The 19,090-nt window shown below is 36.2% G+C and overlaps 1 protein-coding gene and 1 pseudogene across 1 annotated transcript in view; both read left to right on the forward strand.

The window, feature by feature from the left end:
- Positions 1–10,436: 10,436 nt before the first annotated feature.
- LOC133075120 (elongation factor 2-like) lies at positions 10,437–15,855 on the forward strand (annotated as a pseudogene).
- Positions 15,856–16,139: 284 nt separating this feature from the next.
- CCDC178 (coiled-coil domain containing 178) overlaps positions 16,140–19,090 on the forward strand; it is a 388,650-nt gene continuing 385,699 nt past the window's right edge. The window contains exon 1 of the mRNA XM_061169232.1: positions 16,140–16,242. Within this exon, the coding sequence (XP_061025215.1) occupies positions 16,140–16,242 (103 nt within the window). The remainder of the gene's footprint in view (positions 16,243–19,090) is intronic.

Here is a 19,090-nt window from a genome sequence, read left to right on the forward strand (position 1 = left end):
AACACATAGTGTTGACTCTACCACAATCCCCAAATATAATTCAGAATAGTTAAGATATAAAAGAATATTTAGTCAAAAGTGCTTCATTGTGCACTTAATATTTATTGCTGACAAAAAAATGTTATTTAAGAATGAATAAAGTCCCACACTAGGCTTACTGTGGTTAGGTTTAGAAGCTATCAGAGGCCTGCTTTTTATTCAAGCAAGGCTGTTCTAGCATATTTCAACTATGGAAAAACAAAGGCTAATCTTTTTGGGAGATAATTCTTTGTAGGTGCAGATATATCTGAAGTGATCAAAATAAATTCGATTTATGAACCAATACTTTCTCTTATAGTAGCTGTGCCTTATCATATCTCATAATTATCTATACATGTTCCAAAAGTGTTGAAAAATGAAAAGGTTACATTTTAGGTGGGAGAGAAATAATTTTGTAAGCAGGTGCTTATCTTTTTACATGGAATGACTGGAAAACCTAGCCATTAGAACCTAACTCTCACAGTGAAGCAATCTCAAGTTCAAGCTTACTTTTGTTAACAAACAGATTCTCTGGTTCCAGGGGTTGAAAATGTTCTATATCCTCTAGTTTGAATGATTAATGAAGGTAAGTGATGTACAACGTGGGTACCTGAAAAAAAAGAATATCTAGGTGAAAGTGATTTTTCTTTTCATTTTCTAACTCACTAAGTATGGTTCCCTGAATTAAAAGACATCTGTTTAAAAAAATTTATGATTTCCTTTCTCAAAGAGAAATTATATTATTTATATTATATACTATTTTCTCTCCCCTACAGGATTTAGGTAATCCATTCAGAATGTAAATATGTCATCGCCTTAGGTGACATCCCTTTGCAGTTTGCATGTCTATTACTTTTTCCTACATGATAACATGATTCTTCTATTACTTTACTGTATAATAACCTCTGCAAAAAATGTTTTTTTTTATTAATGACTGATGGCTAAACACTTTTCCTATATTAATTTGCTCTCTCTCCCCCCAGTGTGTATGAGCATGAGCCTGTGTGTGTATAGGGATTGCCAGTTCCAGGTCCTTTGTTAATTTTTTTTGTTTCATTTTTTAAACCAATTTTTCTAACTATTTATATATTAAGCCAGAAACTACTTTGTTACCCACGTTTTAATAATCTCTTCCTGATTTGAGTGATATTTTTTATAGCAAGGTGGCTTTAAATTTTTGTGGAGCCGTATCTTCTCTAGAACATTATGTGTTTTGCTGCTATGCTCAGAGGCCTTTCTCATCTTATTTTTACATAAACAGTTTCCTCTAGCTGTTGTTTTTCTTTTACATTTAAGCTTTAAATCTATTTAATTTTGAGACTAATTCTGTAGTCTCAGAGACTCTGTAATCATTTCCCCTGATTCCAAAGTTCAACCAGGTTTACATTTTACAAATGACTGGAACGTATTGCACTAAGTTTATTCTTATTTTAAAGTCAATAGCACATTAGAGGGTCCTGAGAACTCTTTTCTTACTTCTGTTTCACCCTAGGAACACTGGCCCTCTTTAGCAGGAGTACAGCATGGTGGTCGACTCCAGGGCTAAATCTGGTGCTGCACTGCCAGCTAGAAGACACTGGCGAGTGCTTTCTCCTTTGCAAAATAGGGCCAGTAATGGTACCTAGCTCACAGATTGTTGTGAAGAGTAAATGCATATGTGGTATGTTTTAAGTATAAGCTATCATTTTTGTTTTCCTTGGCTCAAGACCCCTCTATTTCATGAGTCAGTAATATCTCCAAATAAACTGAAACTTTGGGAGGGCAGTGGTTATTCTCATACTTTTCTTGCATTCCACAAAATGTCTATCAGAAATAGGTAGAAGTGGTCTATAAATAGTTATGAAAATTCTAAAAAAGTAAAATCAAAAGGCACATTTCTTCAGGAGCAAAAGCTATCTCATAGTAAAATGGAATAGTATTTTCTAATTAATAAAGAATTTCTTCCATAAGAATTTTAAAAGTCAAATTTATAAGAATTTGTTATTTTACATTTGAGACAAAGTAGTTATTGAATATGAACGACAAGTACTTTATATTTTGTCAGCAAGTGTTTCTCAGTACACTCACTGTAAAATCATTTGATGTGACTCAGAGGTGAAATAATAATTTAATACATGATATTGACCTATGAAATAATTTAACGTCATAAAAACTGACTTGATTTGCTTGCCGTTCTTTATGTCTCAAGTAATTGCCAAAAGGTGAAAGCTCATTTCTCAGACAAATTCAGAATACAGTACGAGATATCTTTATGAATATATGTGTAGAAACTGGCTTTTTCAGTACTAATTTGATTTGTAGAAAAAGATGACATTTAATCTTTCTGAAGATGTGCTCAGCTTTAGTAAAACCATGAGATGTAATATTTAATGCATCTTAATCTCTTGAATGTAATACAGACATAAAGTCAATAGAACTCCATCAAAGAAAGAGAGAAGAGATTAGGAATCAGAGGAATAGAGTTTAAAGATTTATAAAAGAAACTATTATAGGTATGGATAGAAAAAAATGTAGAAAAATGCCTTCTCTTTTTGCAATTTTCATTACTATTTTGCAATAGCCTCAACATTGTCACAAAACAATCTATTGTATAACAAAAAATAAAAGGATTAGAAAAACTATGCTGTTTGTGAAAGCAACACTCAAGGCAGAATTTATATAAGAAAGTACAGGGAGAAGGAGTAAGTAAATTTGTTTTGTGATGAGAAGTAAAAGGAGACATTATATATATTACACTACATTACATAGAGACTTAAGGAAAGGAAGAGTAAAAAGAATGTGCAAGGGATGACAGCGTGGAAGTGTAAGTAAGGCTCGTTTTTATGACTGGTGTGGCTGGAATATAAAACATGTGGTAAAGAGGCAAGGAATATTTTTATTCTCATGGACATGTAACTTCTAGGCTTTGTGTTAAAATTCCTTGGTGTTACTAAAAATATACAAGATATAATCAAATTGATGAATACCTTGAGGGTACAGGATATGTACCCTAGAATATTCTTTTGTACCCTAAACAAGTAGCACTGTGACACAAACAAGATACAAACTGAACATTGAAACGAATCAATGAATGGATGAAATGAAATAAACTAAGAATTATTGAATATTAAAGTGAAGTGGATCTTAGAAGGTAATTCAGTCCAGTCTCTAGACATTTTCTAAGTTCTTCCTATACAATACTTAAATGATTTTGTAGCTTCTCCTTAATCACTTCTAGTGATATAATGCTTTCTACCTCACAACATAGCTTTGCTCACTGTTGGAAAAACTGGAATTATTAGAAACATCCCTGCATGATTAACAAAATATTCTTCCTCTTGGTGTAGAACCACCACCTATGAGTTTGCCTGCCATTTTTGGAATAGGGCCTCTAGGAGGGTCTGCTTGGTCTTCCCTATCTTCTCCCCAAACCCATCACCCCCCAAATTATAGTGAGGGCAGCTATGCAAATAGACAGCAATTTTACCCCGGCCATAACTGTGGCCAGGAATAGAAAGCAGGTTCAAACTAGTACAATAATAATATCCTGACTTCCTAGCAATAAAGAAGGCCAATATTTGATTGGGTCAAATATAGGCACTTGGTCCAAGTAAGGCCAATTAAAATCCTCCCGAGATAACTGGAATCAAATCTGAGAAAAAGTCAACATTTCTTTGGTGGCTGAATCTCTACAATATAAAACTCAGGAGGTGTCAGCAGCCAAGATTTCTGAAACACAGAAAAAGTCAAGTTGTAGAAGGAAAACTAGAACAAGTACGAAAAGAATATCTGAGGCTGAGGCACAGAGGATGCTGATGGCATTTGAGTCCCTGTATTCCTGCTTCTCTTACAGATGGACTGTTGATATTTTCCATTAATTAACCAGTGTCTTTTCCATAAATACTCCTTTTAATGTTGTAGTTTTTCCTTGTATTTGTGTGTGTGTGTGTGTTTATGTTTTCATTTTTGCTTATGCTGAATTTCTGTCATCTGCAACTAAAGAAGAACCAATATAATTGGCAGTCTGGTTTAGTCACTTTAGATCGTTAGTCTCAGCAGTGACTGGTCGTCCTTCTGCTCAGTCGAGTTCCAAATCTCTGATTACTGGCCTCGGCCAGGATCCTGACTCTCATTCCCATTTGCTGCCTTGCTTGATGGTTTGCATTTATATTCTGTGCTCTTTACTGGCTATATTGAAACTGGTTTAGGGATTTAGAAGCTATAGAGATAGAATATTTTGACATAATTTTTGTTTGAACCATAATTTTAAATGAGCTTAAAAATCTCAGCTTACGATAGGGTAAAAAGTTGGAAAAAAAAGTAATAACTTTTGAATATTATAACAGTTTATGAAGTACTTCCCATTGTCAGATCTTTTTTAAAAAAATCTTCTTTGTGAAAAGAATGTAGATTTTAACATTTAGATTAGAATAAAATAAACCAGCTGAATTATAGATAAAGCCAGTGAGAGTAAACAAATAAATATGGTGTTCATAATTACTGGAAGAATATCAGTATAATTGCATTGTTTACTGCAAAGAATGTGTGAATGAATCATGGCTACTGAAATGATTTAAGGTAAAGTTGCTTAATATTTTTATGAGAATATGAAAGAACAGGAAAGTAGCACATTAACTTCATAGCCTTATCAAAGCCATTAAAATAACACGGATACAAACAAACAGCATCTTACAAAGATAAAATCTATAAATACAGACAACTTATTAGGTTTTAGAAGAGCAGATGGTACTTTCTGTCACTGACTTTAAGGCTTTAAATTTTGTAGGTGTTGGCTATGAGTCTCTTAAGTTGTCTAAATGCTGACTTTTGATATTGTTTGTGGATTTGGGCAATGGGTGGCTGATTTACATGCCTAATTCCATTAAAAATATTTTTCTTCAAATGAAAACACTGGATAATCTAGGAGAAGATCTTTGTAACGCATATTAATAACAAAGGACTATATCTAGAACTGTTGAGATTAAAAAACAAAAAAAAAAAAGCACAACCCAGCATGTATTTCCCCACGTTTATACCCTAGAGATACTCTAGTATAATTCACAAAGAAAAGTATAAAGGAATCTTATAGAAGACTTAGTTACAATAGGGAAAATATTTGAAAAAAACTGAAATGGTCATCAACAGGAAACTGAACAGAATTCTATACAGCAGTGAAAAAGAATGAAATACAGCTATATGTAACAACAGATAAATCTCAGAAACGTACTAAACAAGTAAAAAAGTTGTAGAATGATTTGTAGGGTATAATATCATTCATAGAAGGATGTAAAACTCTAAACCAGTATTATAGAGTATATTGTTTTGAGATACATATGTAATAAAAATAAACTGAAACCATGGGGATTATATATTTGATGGTTGCAATTTCTGGTGAGGGAAGAAGGGAACTGTGACCACTGAGGAATACACTGGAATTTGAATGTTACAGTTAACCACTTATTTCTTAGGCTGCATTGTAAGATGCAAAGTTTTTTTTTAATATTGCTATGCAATATCTCACGATAAGAATATTTAAAACAAACAATTACAAATAAAATCATGAGAGGAAATGGCTAAAATGAGAAGGTTTTCTGTCTAGAAAGATAGGTAGCTCAGAAATTTTGTTTTTTAAACAAAATTTGAGGAATATAGTGATTTGCCAAGATGCCAGCCTAGGAGTGGTGAAACAAAAGGAATTCTACATGTCATATGCTATTCAGGTTTGGAAACAAGCAAAAATTCTAACTGAAAACTGAAACAAAGCCAATGCCAAAAAGCATGACTAGAAGGAGGGGAAGGTGACAGTCCCAAACCAAATCTGTAGGATTATACGCTGATTGCAGGTATTTCATTCTTTCATGCATTTTTTTTCATTCATGCATCCTTTCATTTTCAACAAGACCTTTTTGAACCCCTCCAATGTGCCAGGCATTGTGATAGAGCTGTGCTGTCCAACATAGTATCCACTAGCCATATATGGTGATTTAAATTGAAATTAATTAAAATGAAATACAATTAAAAATCTATTCAGCAGTTACATTAGCCACATTTCAAGTGAATAGTGATTCTAAGTGATCATGTGGCTTAGTATAATGCTTACCATTTTAGACAGCACAGATCTGGAACACTTTTGTCATTGTAAAAAGTTCTATTTAATGGTACTGTTATAGATGCTAGGACGACAGCAGTGAAAAACACAGACTCTGAATTTTAATGGAAAAAAGAGGAAATAAAGGAAACAATTATAAACTTGTAATATATGTTAAGTAATAATGAGTCATTAGGAGAAAATATAGTAGGGTAAGTGGATAGAGAGTGAAGGGGATGATCTGATGCAGGGATTTTCATAAGGAATCATAGCAATGGAAGGAAAGGCATTTCCATTTATTGGGAGGGAACTGAAAAGAAAAAAATGTGTGGCTTCACAAATGCCAACAGAAACAACTGTTTTAAGAAAAGAGCACAAGAATTTTACAATTGTAATTAGAAGCAATAAATCAGGAGGGAGAACGTTATGAGCTCCCTGGCACAAGTAGAGGGATAAGACAAACCAGTAGAGGGATACCCTGCATTGTCAGAACAGGAGGAGGCCATGAAGGGCACAGATGTGTTTGGTGATATTAAATTAGAATATAAATCTGATTCCTTCTAATTCCTCTCTGAAGCAGGGGGTGATATTTTTCAAAAGAGACAAATTGGAAATAGAGAGTTTAAGAAGATGTAAGGTTTGAAACAACTGATGTCTAAACATTTTTACCCTAAGATTAACACTCTCCCTTACCTACCCTTCTTATGACTCTATTCCTCCTCATGACCCAATTTCTAGAACCAAATTATTCATTGTTTTCCAACTGAGTGGAACCCATTCCAGCTTTAATAACCTAGCCCAATTCAATAATTATATCTGTAATTCTTTCATCCCCTCTTCCAGTAGCCTTACATTCTATCTAATAATGTAGCTCATGTCCCGTCTTCTCAGGAATCTGTGTTTTTTGGTAGTAATGCACTGATAAACATTCAACAACCACCTCTCAAGACAAAAACAAAAACAGAAATAAGACCTGATTTGTGGCATTTGCTGATTTTCATGGTGTAAATCTACTCACCATGGCTGATTTCAAACTACCACGTGGTCTCAACTGACTTGCAAAATTAATGAAAATTTAACAATCAGCTTTCTGGCAAGACCTGTGAAGGGCAAGTTAACAAGCTAGTCTGCCGTGGTGAAAACAGCCTGAGGGTTTCTGGCAGCAGTGATCAGGCCCAGGCTGATAGGATGCTTTGGATGAATGTCAGCTGGAATGCTGTAGACCTTTTTGTTGTTATTTTCTACTCTTGCATTAGGGCTGGTTCTAGAGTTAATTATTTACAATTACTCTTTCTGGGCCATTCTTAGCTCATTCCTGCTTTAGGACTTTTGCATCTCAGCTCTTCCTGGATGACTCTTCCCTAGATCTTTTGGCACATTCTCTCAGTTCATTATAGTCAGCCGTCAATTTCTCAAAGAGGACTTCTCCCTGATACCCTCTTTAAAATGGACTCCCTCCCACCTCCGTGCTGTCTCCTCCAATCACTGCTCTGCTTTGTCCCACGTGTTATGGTATGGTTATATTCATGATCATTGTCCAAAATTTTTTCTAAATTCCACTGTGGCATGTTCTTCTGTATAGTTTGTTCATAGTTTATTAATTTCCACGAGCACGAGGATTTTCTAGGTATCATTTTCTTCTTTTCTTTTATAGCTTTATATATTGTAAGCTTTTTATTTCAAGATAATTATAGATTCACAGGAAGTTGCAAAGATATATACAAGGAGGTTTTCTGTCTGCTTCACCCACCATCCCTCAATGTTAGCATCATAAGTTACTATAGTACAATATCAAACCACAAACCATAGAGCTTATTCAGATTTCACCAGTAATACATGCACTTATTTGTGTGCATATATATAGCTCTATGAAATTTTATTACATGTGTAGCTCTGTGTAAGCACCACCATGATCAAAATACTTAACTGTACATCATCATAACACTCCCTGATGTCACCCCTTTCCCACCTCTAGCCCTAGACAACCAATGATTTGGTCTCTATCTCTATAATTATGTTATTTCATGAATAAAATGGAATATGCAATATAAATCTTTTTGAGGTTGGCTTTTTTTCACTCAGCATAATTAATTTGGGGTTCATCCAAGTTGTTGAGTGTATAGAGAGTCTGTTCCCTTTTATTGTGGGGTAGTATTCCACATTACAGATGTACAAAATTTGTTTCACTATGCACCACAGAAGGTCATCTGGGTAGTGTGCAGGTTTTGGGTAGTATGAACAAAGCTCCTAAGACTGTTCTTGCATAAGCTTCTGAGTGAAAATAAGTTTTCCTTTCTCTGGGATATATGTTTAAGAATGCAACTGCAGGGTCATATTGACAAGTCATTTTTAGTTTTAAAAGGAACTGCTAAACTATTTTCCATAGTAGCTATATCATCTCACACTCTAACCAGCAGTGTATGAGTGACCCAGTTTCTCCACATCCTTGCCAGCATTTGGTGTTGCAAATATTTTTTGTTTTGTTTTGTTTTAGCAATTCTGATAGGTGCACAGATATCTCACTGAGGTTTTAATTTCAACTTCTTATTGCTGAGAATAGCTTGTGGGTTCTAGCTCCCCACTGGATCTTCACTGACAACTCCTTCACCGGGAGAGGTAGGAGTGCCTAGTCACTGCTTCAGACATCCATGCCACTGACACCACAGAGAGGGTGTGGCCTCGTTACTCCTGGACTGCAGTAAAAGTTGCCACTCACTACTAAGCTTGCTCTGAGGCCACCCCAGTGGGGAAGAGAAGAGGTACTCATTAGTGCTGTTGGGAGGTGTGGAAGTCCAGTCTCCCCACACAGTATCCACTGACGCTGAGATGGGGGAGGCTTGCCTCCAACCAGTGGGGATGGAAGTCCTGGATTCCTACAGGACATCAGAGTCTTCTGACATCACCCCAGCAGGAAATTGGGGGTGCCTTGTTTCTACCTAGCAAGAGTGGAAATAATCTAGGCTCCTCACTCTGCCTTTGTGGGGTCAGTTTTTTCTGTGGTGTTTGGCTGGAGTGGAGAGGTTATTATCCAAATGTATTCTCTCTTGCTAAGCTGCCCCTTTCCTGGTCCCTTGGCTAAAGAGAGTGGGCTTTTGTCAGAGCGTTATTTGGTCTGCATGCATTGGCATATCTGGGTTTCTGGTTTCTTTAGCTTCAAGTCTGGGATGTATAAGGCAAAAAGAAAATCTTGGAAACTCACCACCTCATTGTTCCTCTGATCTCAAGGTGCCTAGCCACTCTGCCTTCTTCTCTCCAGCTTTCAAAGTCTTATGATTGTTTTATATATAATGTCCAGGGTTTTCTGTTGTATGTAGAGGAAGGAATAGGGATAACTACATTCACTCCATCTTCCTGAAAGTGGAGGTTGAGCACACTGAATTTTATGCTTGCTTCTGTATTTTCTGTATTGTTATATTCAAGACAGTTTTCTTCCTGAACTTCTTCACTAATTCTTTCTTCAGTCTTGTCATACCTGCTTTTAAATTGAACCAGTGAGTTTAGAATTGCAGTTACATAGTAGTTTGCAGTTCATGGATTTCTAACTAGCTTCTTTTCAAATCTGCAATATCAATTTACATAATTTTTAGTTCTGAAATTTAAAATGTTGATGTTATATTTATAAACATGTTAAGCATAGTTGTTAGGTGGCTTATATCTGGTAATTTCACACTCTGGAGTAACTTTGGATCAGTTTCTGCTATCTTTCCTTTTCTGTTGACTTTTGTTATCTAGTCCTTTTGTGTGTTGGGTTCCCTTTGAGTTTGTGCTGGGTAAGAATCACCTTAATTCACTTTCATCAGGTGAGATTTTGAGGCCATTATTGCAATCAAATTACATTGGTAATTCTCTCTACCTCTGTATATATTTGACTTTGTCCATAATAAAACATGTTTTAAAAAAAGGAACTGAGGGAATGTAAAGAAGAGATGACAGCAAGGTTTAACTTTATCATATGAAATGAAACAATGTAGGTTCTAGAATTCCCAAAGGGCTTTGAGCCCACAGCTTCAATGATGAATACTAAATTATCTAGTACTCAGGCCCAGTGTCTATTTAAGCTAACAGCAGAGCAGGGGATCAAAGATGCCTCTTTAATGAGAATTTTTATATTTGGTTTTCTTAAATAGGTTCAGAGAAGTCCTCACAGGAAAAAGAGTATATTGTTGGTTTCCTTACATTTTAACATAATTTAGTATTGATTTTTACATATATAAATTGCATAATATTAGAAACCTATCCTGACATTACCAGTTCTTGAGTTGACAATTTTTAGTGTAATTAAAACTAATTTTGATTCATGATAGTTAAATGTTTTTCTTTTTAATTAGGTTTCAAAGGACTATAAATAACCATGCCTGAAAATAAGATAATTTCCTATTCTTCCACTGGAGGAGAGCAAACAAAGAAAGGTAAGTTTATCCTTAAGTGATTTTCTTTGAAACTAGGTCATAGATAAATGCAACTCAGGTCACTCACAGAAGAAGACAGTTGTAAGGACAGTAGTCTTCTCCAGGACCAGTGGGTCACAAAACCAAAATTTACTGGGATCAGGAAGGTGAGGTAAGCAAAAGGAGTAAATCAGTTTAAGGAAAACCCACTGCATGGATTATAATCAATTTCTTATATAATTACTGCTGAACTACAGTATAAGCAGTACCATAGGTAGGTAGTACAATGGTCTGCTGGAGTCAGCTCTTACTAGCTCATGCGAGCTAACTGTATACAACTCTTCTCAATTCCACTCCATTGACTGGTTGAAATTGGTGGTATGGTGACAGGTGGTTATTAAAATTTTACCAGCACACCACTGAAGAGAAACATACAAAATCAAAACTGAAAAAAATACTTGTATAATTCTATTTTTAAAATTGTATTAGGTTTTACCACATTACTTTGCAACTTGAGCCCCTTTTGCATCTTTTATTCTGCATCGTGTTAGCAATATCATGTCTCTGCCTGATATGGAACAGAGGTCAGTAAATTACAGCCCATGGGCCAAATATGGTCAGCAGCCCTTTTTGTACAGCCCAAAAGCTAAGAATAGTTTTTACATTTGTAAAGGGTTGTCAAAAGAAACAAAAGAAACAAAACAAAGACGAATATGCAACAGAGACTGCATGTGATTCACTAAACCAAAAATTTTTACTATCTGGACCTTTATAAAAAAAAGTCTACCAATCCTTGGTATAGAATTTTGTCTTGAATACTTAACTGGGAACAATAGTCTTCATATGAGTTATCCATTGCTGCCCTAAGGCCCTGTAACAACCAACCACAAAAAATGCAGGTACATAGAGCATCATAAACATTCATTTTAGCTCACTTGTACTGGGTGGTTCTCAAGTGGGCCCAGGAAGGCTCACTCACGCATCTGCAGTAAGCCACAGGCCAGCTAAGCATCATTACAGATCTTGCTCATTTGAGCTGGGCCTTCACAGGCCTAGGGTGTTGGCTGGGAAAACCACGCTGACTCAGCCCTGCACCATGTTGTCTCTCATACTCTTACAGCAGCCTGACCTCATGGTTTACGAGGGGGAACAGAAGCTCACAAGGCCAAGGCTCAGAACTGGCACCCTATCATTTCTGCTATATTTTATCAGCCAAAGCAAGCCACAGGTCCAGCCTAGAGTCAAGAGGCAAGGGATTAGACTCCACCTCTTAGTGGTAGATGCTGCAAAGTCACATTGCAAAAGAAGGTGAACACTGGAAGGAGAAAATTAGTGGGGCTATTACTGCAATCAAAGCACTACAGTCTTATTTGGGCTATAAAAGAAAGCAGTCATTTAGTAATTCAAAACATAGTTGAGGATATCGCACAATGGATTTCATGTAGGATTACGAACCTTGCATAGGATTTTTAGTGGCTTAGCACATTTACTTTCAGAATATTTCAGTAAGTTTGGTTTTTAGCTCTTTATTCATTCTATCAATATTATTTGACACAATTGATATTATTTCATTTTCACAGATTTTGTGTAGTGAAGTTTAAGCAAAAAATTTTCATGTCTGGAAAATGACTTCAACCTCAGATTAGCAAAATGGACCAGGTTTCTCACATAAAACAATTTTCCCAAAGATACAATTTGGAAAGAGACAGGATAATCAAATTATACTTGTGCCTATCTCATGTTTAAATATTTGAAAAGAACTATTGAAAATTTTTGGATTAATTATAATGTTAATTAAAAACTAATAGTTTGTTCCAAGACTTCAGAGAGCTGAGCTGGTGATTTGCCTTTGAATAACCTGACAAAGACTCTTTATTTTGTACTGGAACATAAAGTGACCAGTCCATACTGGATTGCAAGCAAAAGCTCTTGTGTGTGGTACATTAGGAGAAAGTTACTCATGTTAAACATGACAGGACACCTACTTTCTGTCTATGCAATGGAGAAATATACAGTCAGATAAAACCACACATCACATTATACAGTGGAATGTTAAGTGTTCTTTGATATAGGTTATTCCTGCAAATGCATACAAAATGGAAATACATCTGGCTGGCTAACTGTGTGGAAAATAATATGGTTAGTAAATTGTCTTTTGAAATATACTTAGTAAGTTCAGGATATTTGTATTTAAATGACATTAGGACCAATATTTGGAACGCTGGCATAAACAGTGATTATCAGTTAAAATTAATTTCTATCTCTTTGGCATCATACCATCATTAAGCTCCCTATCCTCTTTGTAAGACAACAACAAATACTATAAAGAACATTCAGCTTATCAAGCAAAGCACTGAGATGTCCATGTTCAAACTACAGAAACTTAGCAGTCTTAGCAAATTTTAAACTTTTAAGCCCAAAGCAATCTTTGCTGGATGATGTATTGAACCTAATGATGTACCAACCTTTGAAAAGGTTTGTCATTAACATCACAAGAACACAACCTCAGATCTTATTTATTAACTTCTACCAGATGATATTCAACATAATAATACTCTTCTTCACATCAAAAATAAATCCTTTCCTATATTGTGTAAATCACCCTGCAACTACTGTGGTTATATCAAAATTCTCATTATACTATAAATAAGCTTAGCAAACTGGATGATTATTCTGTGCTCTCAGTTGAAATAAAAAATAAAACAAATTATTACACTTTCCAATTGTTCTATAGAGTCACAGCCATATCTTAAACATGCTGACCAACAGTATTTTCACATGACTCCTGTTTACAGACAGTTAGCTCTGGGATACTAATTTCTATTACAATTAAAAGTACATTTTTACAAACTTACCACCTGTAATATTTGGATTCTCAGGCAGTATATTCACTAAAGTGCATTTCATGGCAGCATCACTTATTTACTTGTATTAAGATACTGATATTGCCTTAGTTTTTCTATGTATTGTTTTTCATAATATATCATTTCCATATAAAAGGCAGAGACTGTATAATATTGTTTTTTTAGAGAATAGCACCTTTTTATGTTGAAATAGGAAATATTTCATACATGTAAAAATATCTGTAACATATATGTAAAGGACAACAAACACTGATAAAATCGAGTCTCTGTGCACTCATAATGCACATTAAGAAACAGTACACTGTGTTCTCTCACCTCTTCCAAATCACATTTAGTTTTATATATTATATGTAAATATGCTAATATACATTATATAGTTTTATATATTTAACCTCATAATTTTAACTGTCATTAATTCACTAATATTAGACAATCTGAAAATGAGTTAATATTTTTACTTTCTTCTATTGTTTAGTCTAGATCCTTTAGTACTCTGTTAAATGCAGGCAATAAAAATGTGCTCACTTATCTCCCTGTTCCTGACTTTTAAGATGAGACTTTTAATGTTTCACCACTAAATATGATTTAGTTTTTTTTATAGTTTACTATAAATTATGAACATGTATTGAATTTTATTTATTTCATTTGGTTAAACTTTACATGTATTGATACAATATTGTTAACAATGTTTTATTTTTATATCCTTTGTATGCAATATTTCTGCTTTACATTCATAAATTGTATTTGTTTCTTCTGTTTCTTCTCTTTTGTCTTGATCAATTTTGCCAGATGTATTCATTGGTGCTATATTTTTCAAAGTGGTAATTTCTCACCTTTTAAATTATCTCTAGGGATTTTTCTTGTTGTTGTTGGTTTGCTTTCTGTTAATTTCAGATATTATTGCCCCCTTATCTTCCTTCTACTTTCTTTGGGTTTGTTTTCCCATATATTCTTAATTTGGATGCTTAAATCACTAATTTTCAGCCTCTTTTCTTTTCTAATATAATTACTTAAAGCTACAAATTTCCCTTGACATATCATAGAGATAATAAAAAGGACTGGATGTCAAATCAGACTCATATGAAAATTGACTCATCATGCAGAGATTCACTCAGCATGTAGCTTTATTCAGTGCTGATATCAATAATACTGTATTTAACTTTAAAAAATTGAATTATAATTCATACACTACCATAAAAATTCACCTCTTTCAATTGGGTATTTTCAGTATAATCACAAGGTTGTGCAACCATCACCATTATCTAATTCCAGTACACTTTCATAACCCCAAAAAGCAGCCCTATACCATTAGCTGCCACCCCCCATCCCAGCCCCTGGCAACCACAAAGCTACTTGCCTTTCGGTAACATCGTGGGCCTGGTGGGTGTCGACCAGTTCCTGGTGAAGACAGGCACCATAACGACCTTTGAGCACGCCCACTACACGCAGGTGATGAAGTTCAGTGTAAGCCTGGTCTTCAGGCTCGCTCTGGAAGCCAAGAACCCGGCTAACCTGCCCAAACTGGTCAGGCGGAGGGGCTGAAGCCGCAGGCCAAGTCGGATGCCAGGGAGCAGTGCATCATCAAGGAGTCGGGGAGCACATCACTGCAGGTGCCGTTGAGCTGCACCTGGTGATCTGCCTGAAGGACCACACTTGCATCCCCTATCAAGAAATCCAACCATGTCATCTGGTACCGTGAGACCGTCTCCGAAAAGTCGAATGTGCTTTGCCTGTCCAAGGCCTGCAACAAGCGCAATCCGTTGCACATGGAAGCGCGGCCCTTCCCCAGTGGCCTGGCGGTGGACATCAGAAGCGCGGTGTCCGCCCACCAGGAGCTCAAGCATTGGCCTGGCCGACTACCTGGAAGAGAAGTACGAGTGGGATGTGGCCTAGACCCGCAAGATCTCGTGCGCCAGCACCAGCCCCGATATCCCCACTGACATCACCAGGGGTGTGCAGTCCCTCAACGAGAGCAAGTACAGCATCGTGGCCGGCCTCCAGTGGGGGCGCTGTGCCAGGAGAACACGCGGGGCGTGCGCTTCGAGGTCCTAGATGCGACGCCGCCCAGGGATGCCACTCAGATCGCCCCCACCGTCCGCCCGGCGCCGCCTCTACGCCGCATGCTGACCGCCGGCGCGGGTTCCTGGAGCCCAGTACCTTGCGGAGAGCCGGGGTCAAGAACAAGTGCTTGGTGGTGTCCTGTACAGAAGCGGGGCCGCGTCTTCGAGGAGTCCCAGGTGGCCCGCACCCCTATGTCGTGAAGGCCAACCTGCCTGTCAGCGAGCCCTTTGGCATCACCGCCAACCTGCGGTCCCACACGCGCGGGCGGCCAGGCCTTCGTGTGTGGGACAACTCACAGACCAGCACCTGCTCCGCCATGATTGACTGCAGCATCGAGCCGCGAATTCTCCTCGAGACACCGCGAGAACGTCCGGACGCAGTGATGCTCCGCCTACGGGATTTTAGGGTCCACTGGGTGCCACCTCTCAATGTTAACGCTTGTTACCCTTTGTGCTGACATTTATATCAGGATTTCCGAGGTAACAGAATTGCCCTCACAGCAGGGATTTATTTGGCGAGTGGAGGGTGTGGGGAGGGGGGATGGAAGACCGTTTTGGACTTTTCATAGAAATGAATTGATAAAATAGTTGGCATTGTGTGTCTGCCTTCTTTTGAACTGGAGTTTTGTCGAGATTCTTTTTTTTGTGGCTGAGTAATATTCCATTGTATGTATATTCCACATATTGTTTTATAAATTCATCAGCAGATGGGTGTTTGGGTTGTTTCCACTTTTGGACCATTATGAATGATGTTGTTATGAATATTCAAGTACAAGGTCTTTTGTGGACGTCTATTTTCATTTCTGTTGGGTCTACACTTTGGACTGGAATTGCTAGGTCATTTGGTAACTTGATATTTAACTTTCTAATTGCCAATTTTTTTCCAAAGCAGCTGCAGTGTTTTACGTTCCAAATGGCAATGTATGAGGATTCCAGTTTTTCTACCCCCTTGTCAACACTTACTAAATTTTGTTAATTTTTTAAACTTTATTATAGCCATTTTAGTGGGTGTGAAGTGGCATCTTATTGAGGTTTTGATTTGCATTTCCCTAATCACAAATGATGATCAGGATTTTTAAATATGTTTACTGTCATTTGTATGTCTTCTTTGGAGAAATGTCTCTTTAAATCTTTTGCCCATTTTTAAATTGGGTTATTAGTCTTTTTCTGTTCTTGAGTCAATAATTCTTTATATGTTTGAGAAACTAGACCTTTATTAGATTTGTGATTTATGAATGTTTTTGCTCATAGCAGGGGTTGTGTTTTCTCTTTTTTGGGGAGTTTTTATGTGAGTTTTTAAAAATTGAGCTACAGTTGATGTACAGTGTTTCACGTGTACAGCAAAGTAATTCAGTTATTTTCACTTTCTTGATAGTGTCCTTTGCAGCACAAAAATCTTTATTTTCATGAAGCCAATTTAATTTTTAAAATTGCTTGTTCCTTTGATGTCATATTTACCCCTTCATTTTCTTATAAGAGTTTTATAGTTTTAGCTCTTGCATTTAAGTTTATGATCCATTATGAGTTAATTTTTGTACATGGTTTGAGGTAGGAATCAAAATTCGTTCTTTTACATTCATATATTCAGTACTATCTGTTGATAAAAAGACTATTCTTTTCTCATTGAATAGTCTTTGCACCCTTGTAAAATTCAACTGACCGTAAATGTGGGTTTATATCAGGAATCTCAGTTCTATTTCATTGATCTACATGTTTGTCCTTATGCCAGTACCACACCGTCTTGATTATTTAGATTTGTAATAATTTTTGAAATCAGGAAGTATGATTCCTCCAACTTTGCTCTTATTTTTCAATATTATTTCAGCTAATCTGGGTCCCTGGCATTTCCATGTTAATTTTAGGGTCAGTTTGAGAATTTCTGGAAAACAACAACAACAAAAAGCTGCTGGAATTTGATAGAAATTGCATTGAACCTATAGCTCAATTTGAAGAGTTTTGGTGTCTTAACAAAATTGTCTTAGAATCCCCTAACACAGGATATTTTTCTATTTATTTAGGTATTTAATTTTTTCAACAGTATTGTAGATTCTAGTGAAACTTGTTTAACCAAACAAGTCTTGCACATCTTTTGTTAATTTTATTCCTAAATATTTTATTCTTTTTGATGCCTTTATTAAATTGTATTTTGGATGCCTTTTATTTAATTTTCTTGCCTAATGACTCTGGCTCCAATCTTCAGAACAGTATTGAATAGAAGTGGCAAAGTGTAGCTATGATTATCTTTTTCCTGATCTTAGGGGAAAAACTTCATTCTTTCCTGTAGTATCTGTTGTTAGCTGTGGATTTTTCACCTTTATGAAGGAAGTTTCCTACTATTCCTATTTTGATGAGTGTTTTTATCATGAATGGGATTGAATTTTGTCAAACACTTTTTCTGCATCTATTGAAATTTGTGGTTAGTATTGCATTGATTGATTTTCATATGTTGAAACATTTCTGGAATACATCTCACTTGGACATGATGTATAATTCTTTTTATATGCCACTAGATTTGGTTTGGTGGTATTTTTGAGGATCCATGTGCATAAGGAAATATTTTGTGTATAATTTTATTTTCTTATAATATTTTGTCTGGTTTTGCTGTCAGGATAATATGGGGCTCATAGAATGAGTTGGCAAGTGTTCTCTCCTCTTCTGTATAATTTTTGGCAAAGTTAAAGAAGCATCAGTGAGGCATTCTTTAAATATTTGGTGATATTCACCAGTGAAGCCATTTGGCCAAGGCCTTTTCTTTGTGGGAGGATTTTTTATTACTGATTTAATTTCTTTACTTGTTATAGTTCTGTTCAGATTTTCTGTTTTTTCTTGAGTCAATTTTGATAGCTTGTGGCTTTCTAAGAATTTGTTCATTTCATCCAGGTTATCTAATTTATTGGTAGAATCTTGTTTATAGTATTCCCTTATAAACCACTCTGTAAGATAGTAATACCCTTCTTTCATTCTTGGTTTTAGTACTTGGAGTACTGTCTTTTGTTTCTTGTTCCCTTGGTTAGTACTCATGGGAGAAATGGCTACTCAGGTCCTTTGCCCATTTTATAGGCAGATTATTTGTTTTACTGCTGTTGAATTGTATGAATTCCTTGTGTATTTTGGATATTAACCCCTTATCAGATAGATGGTGTGCAAATATTTTCTCCCATTCTATAGGTTGCCTTTTCATTATGTTGATTGTTTCTTTTGCTGTACAGAAGCTTTTTTATTTATTTATATTTATTTTTTTCTTTTAACTTTTTATTTATCATTTATTTTGGTTGCGTTGGGTCTTCGTTGCTGTGTGCAGGCTTTCTCTAGTTACGTTGAACAGGAGCTACTCTTTGTTGTGGTGCGCGGGCTTCTCATTGCGGTGGCTTCTCGTTGTGGAGCACGGGCCCTAGGCACGTGGGCCTCGGTAGTTGAGGCACGCGGGCTCAGTAGTTTGTCACACGGGCTTAGTTGCTCTGTGGCATGTGAGATCTTCTCAGACCAGGGATCAAACCCATGTCCCCTGCATTGGCAGGTGGATTCTTAAGCACTGTGCTACCAGGGAAGTCCCTGTGCAGAAGCTTTTTAGCTTGATGTAGTCCCACTTGTTGATTTTTGTTTTAGTTGGTTGTGTTTTTGGTGTCATAGCCAAAAGGTCCTTACAAGAACAATGTCAAGGAGCTTTTTCCCTGTGTTTTCTTTTAGGAATTT

This window comes from Eubalaena glacialis, chromosome 15 (assembly GCF_028564815.1).
Source record: "Eubalaena glacialis isolate mEubGla1 chromosome 15, mEubGla1.1.hap2.+ XY, whole genome shotgun sequence".
NCBI lineage: Eukaryota > Metazoa > Chordata > Mammalia > Artiodactyla > Balaenidae > Eubalaena > Eubalaena glacialis.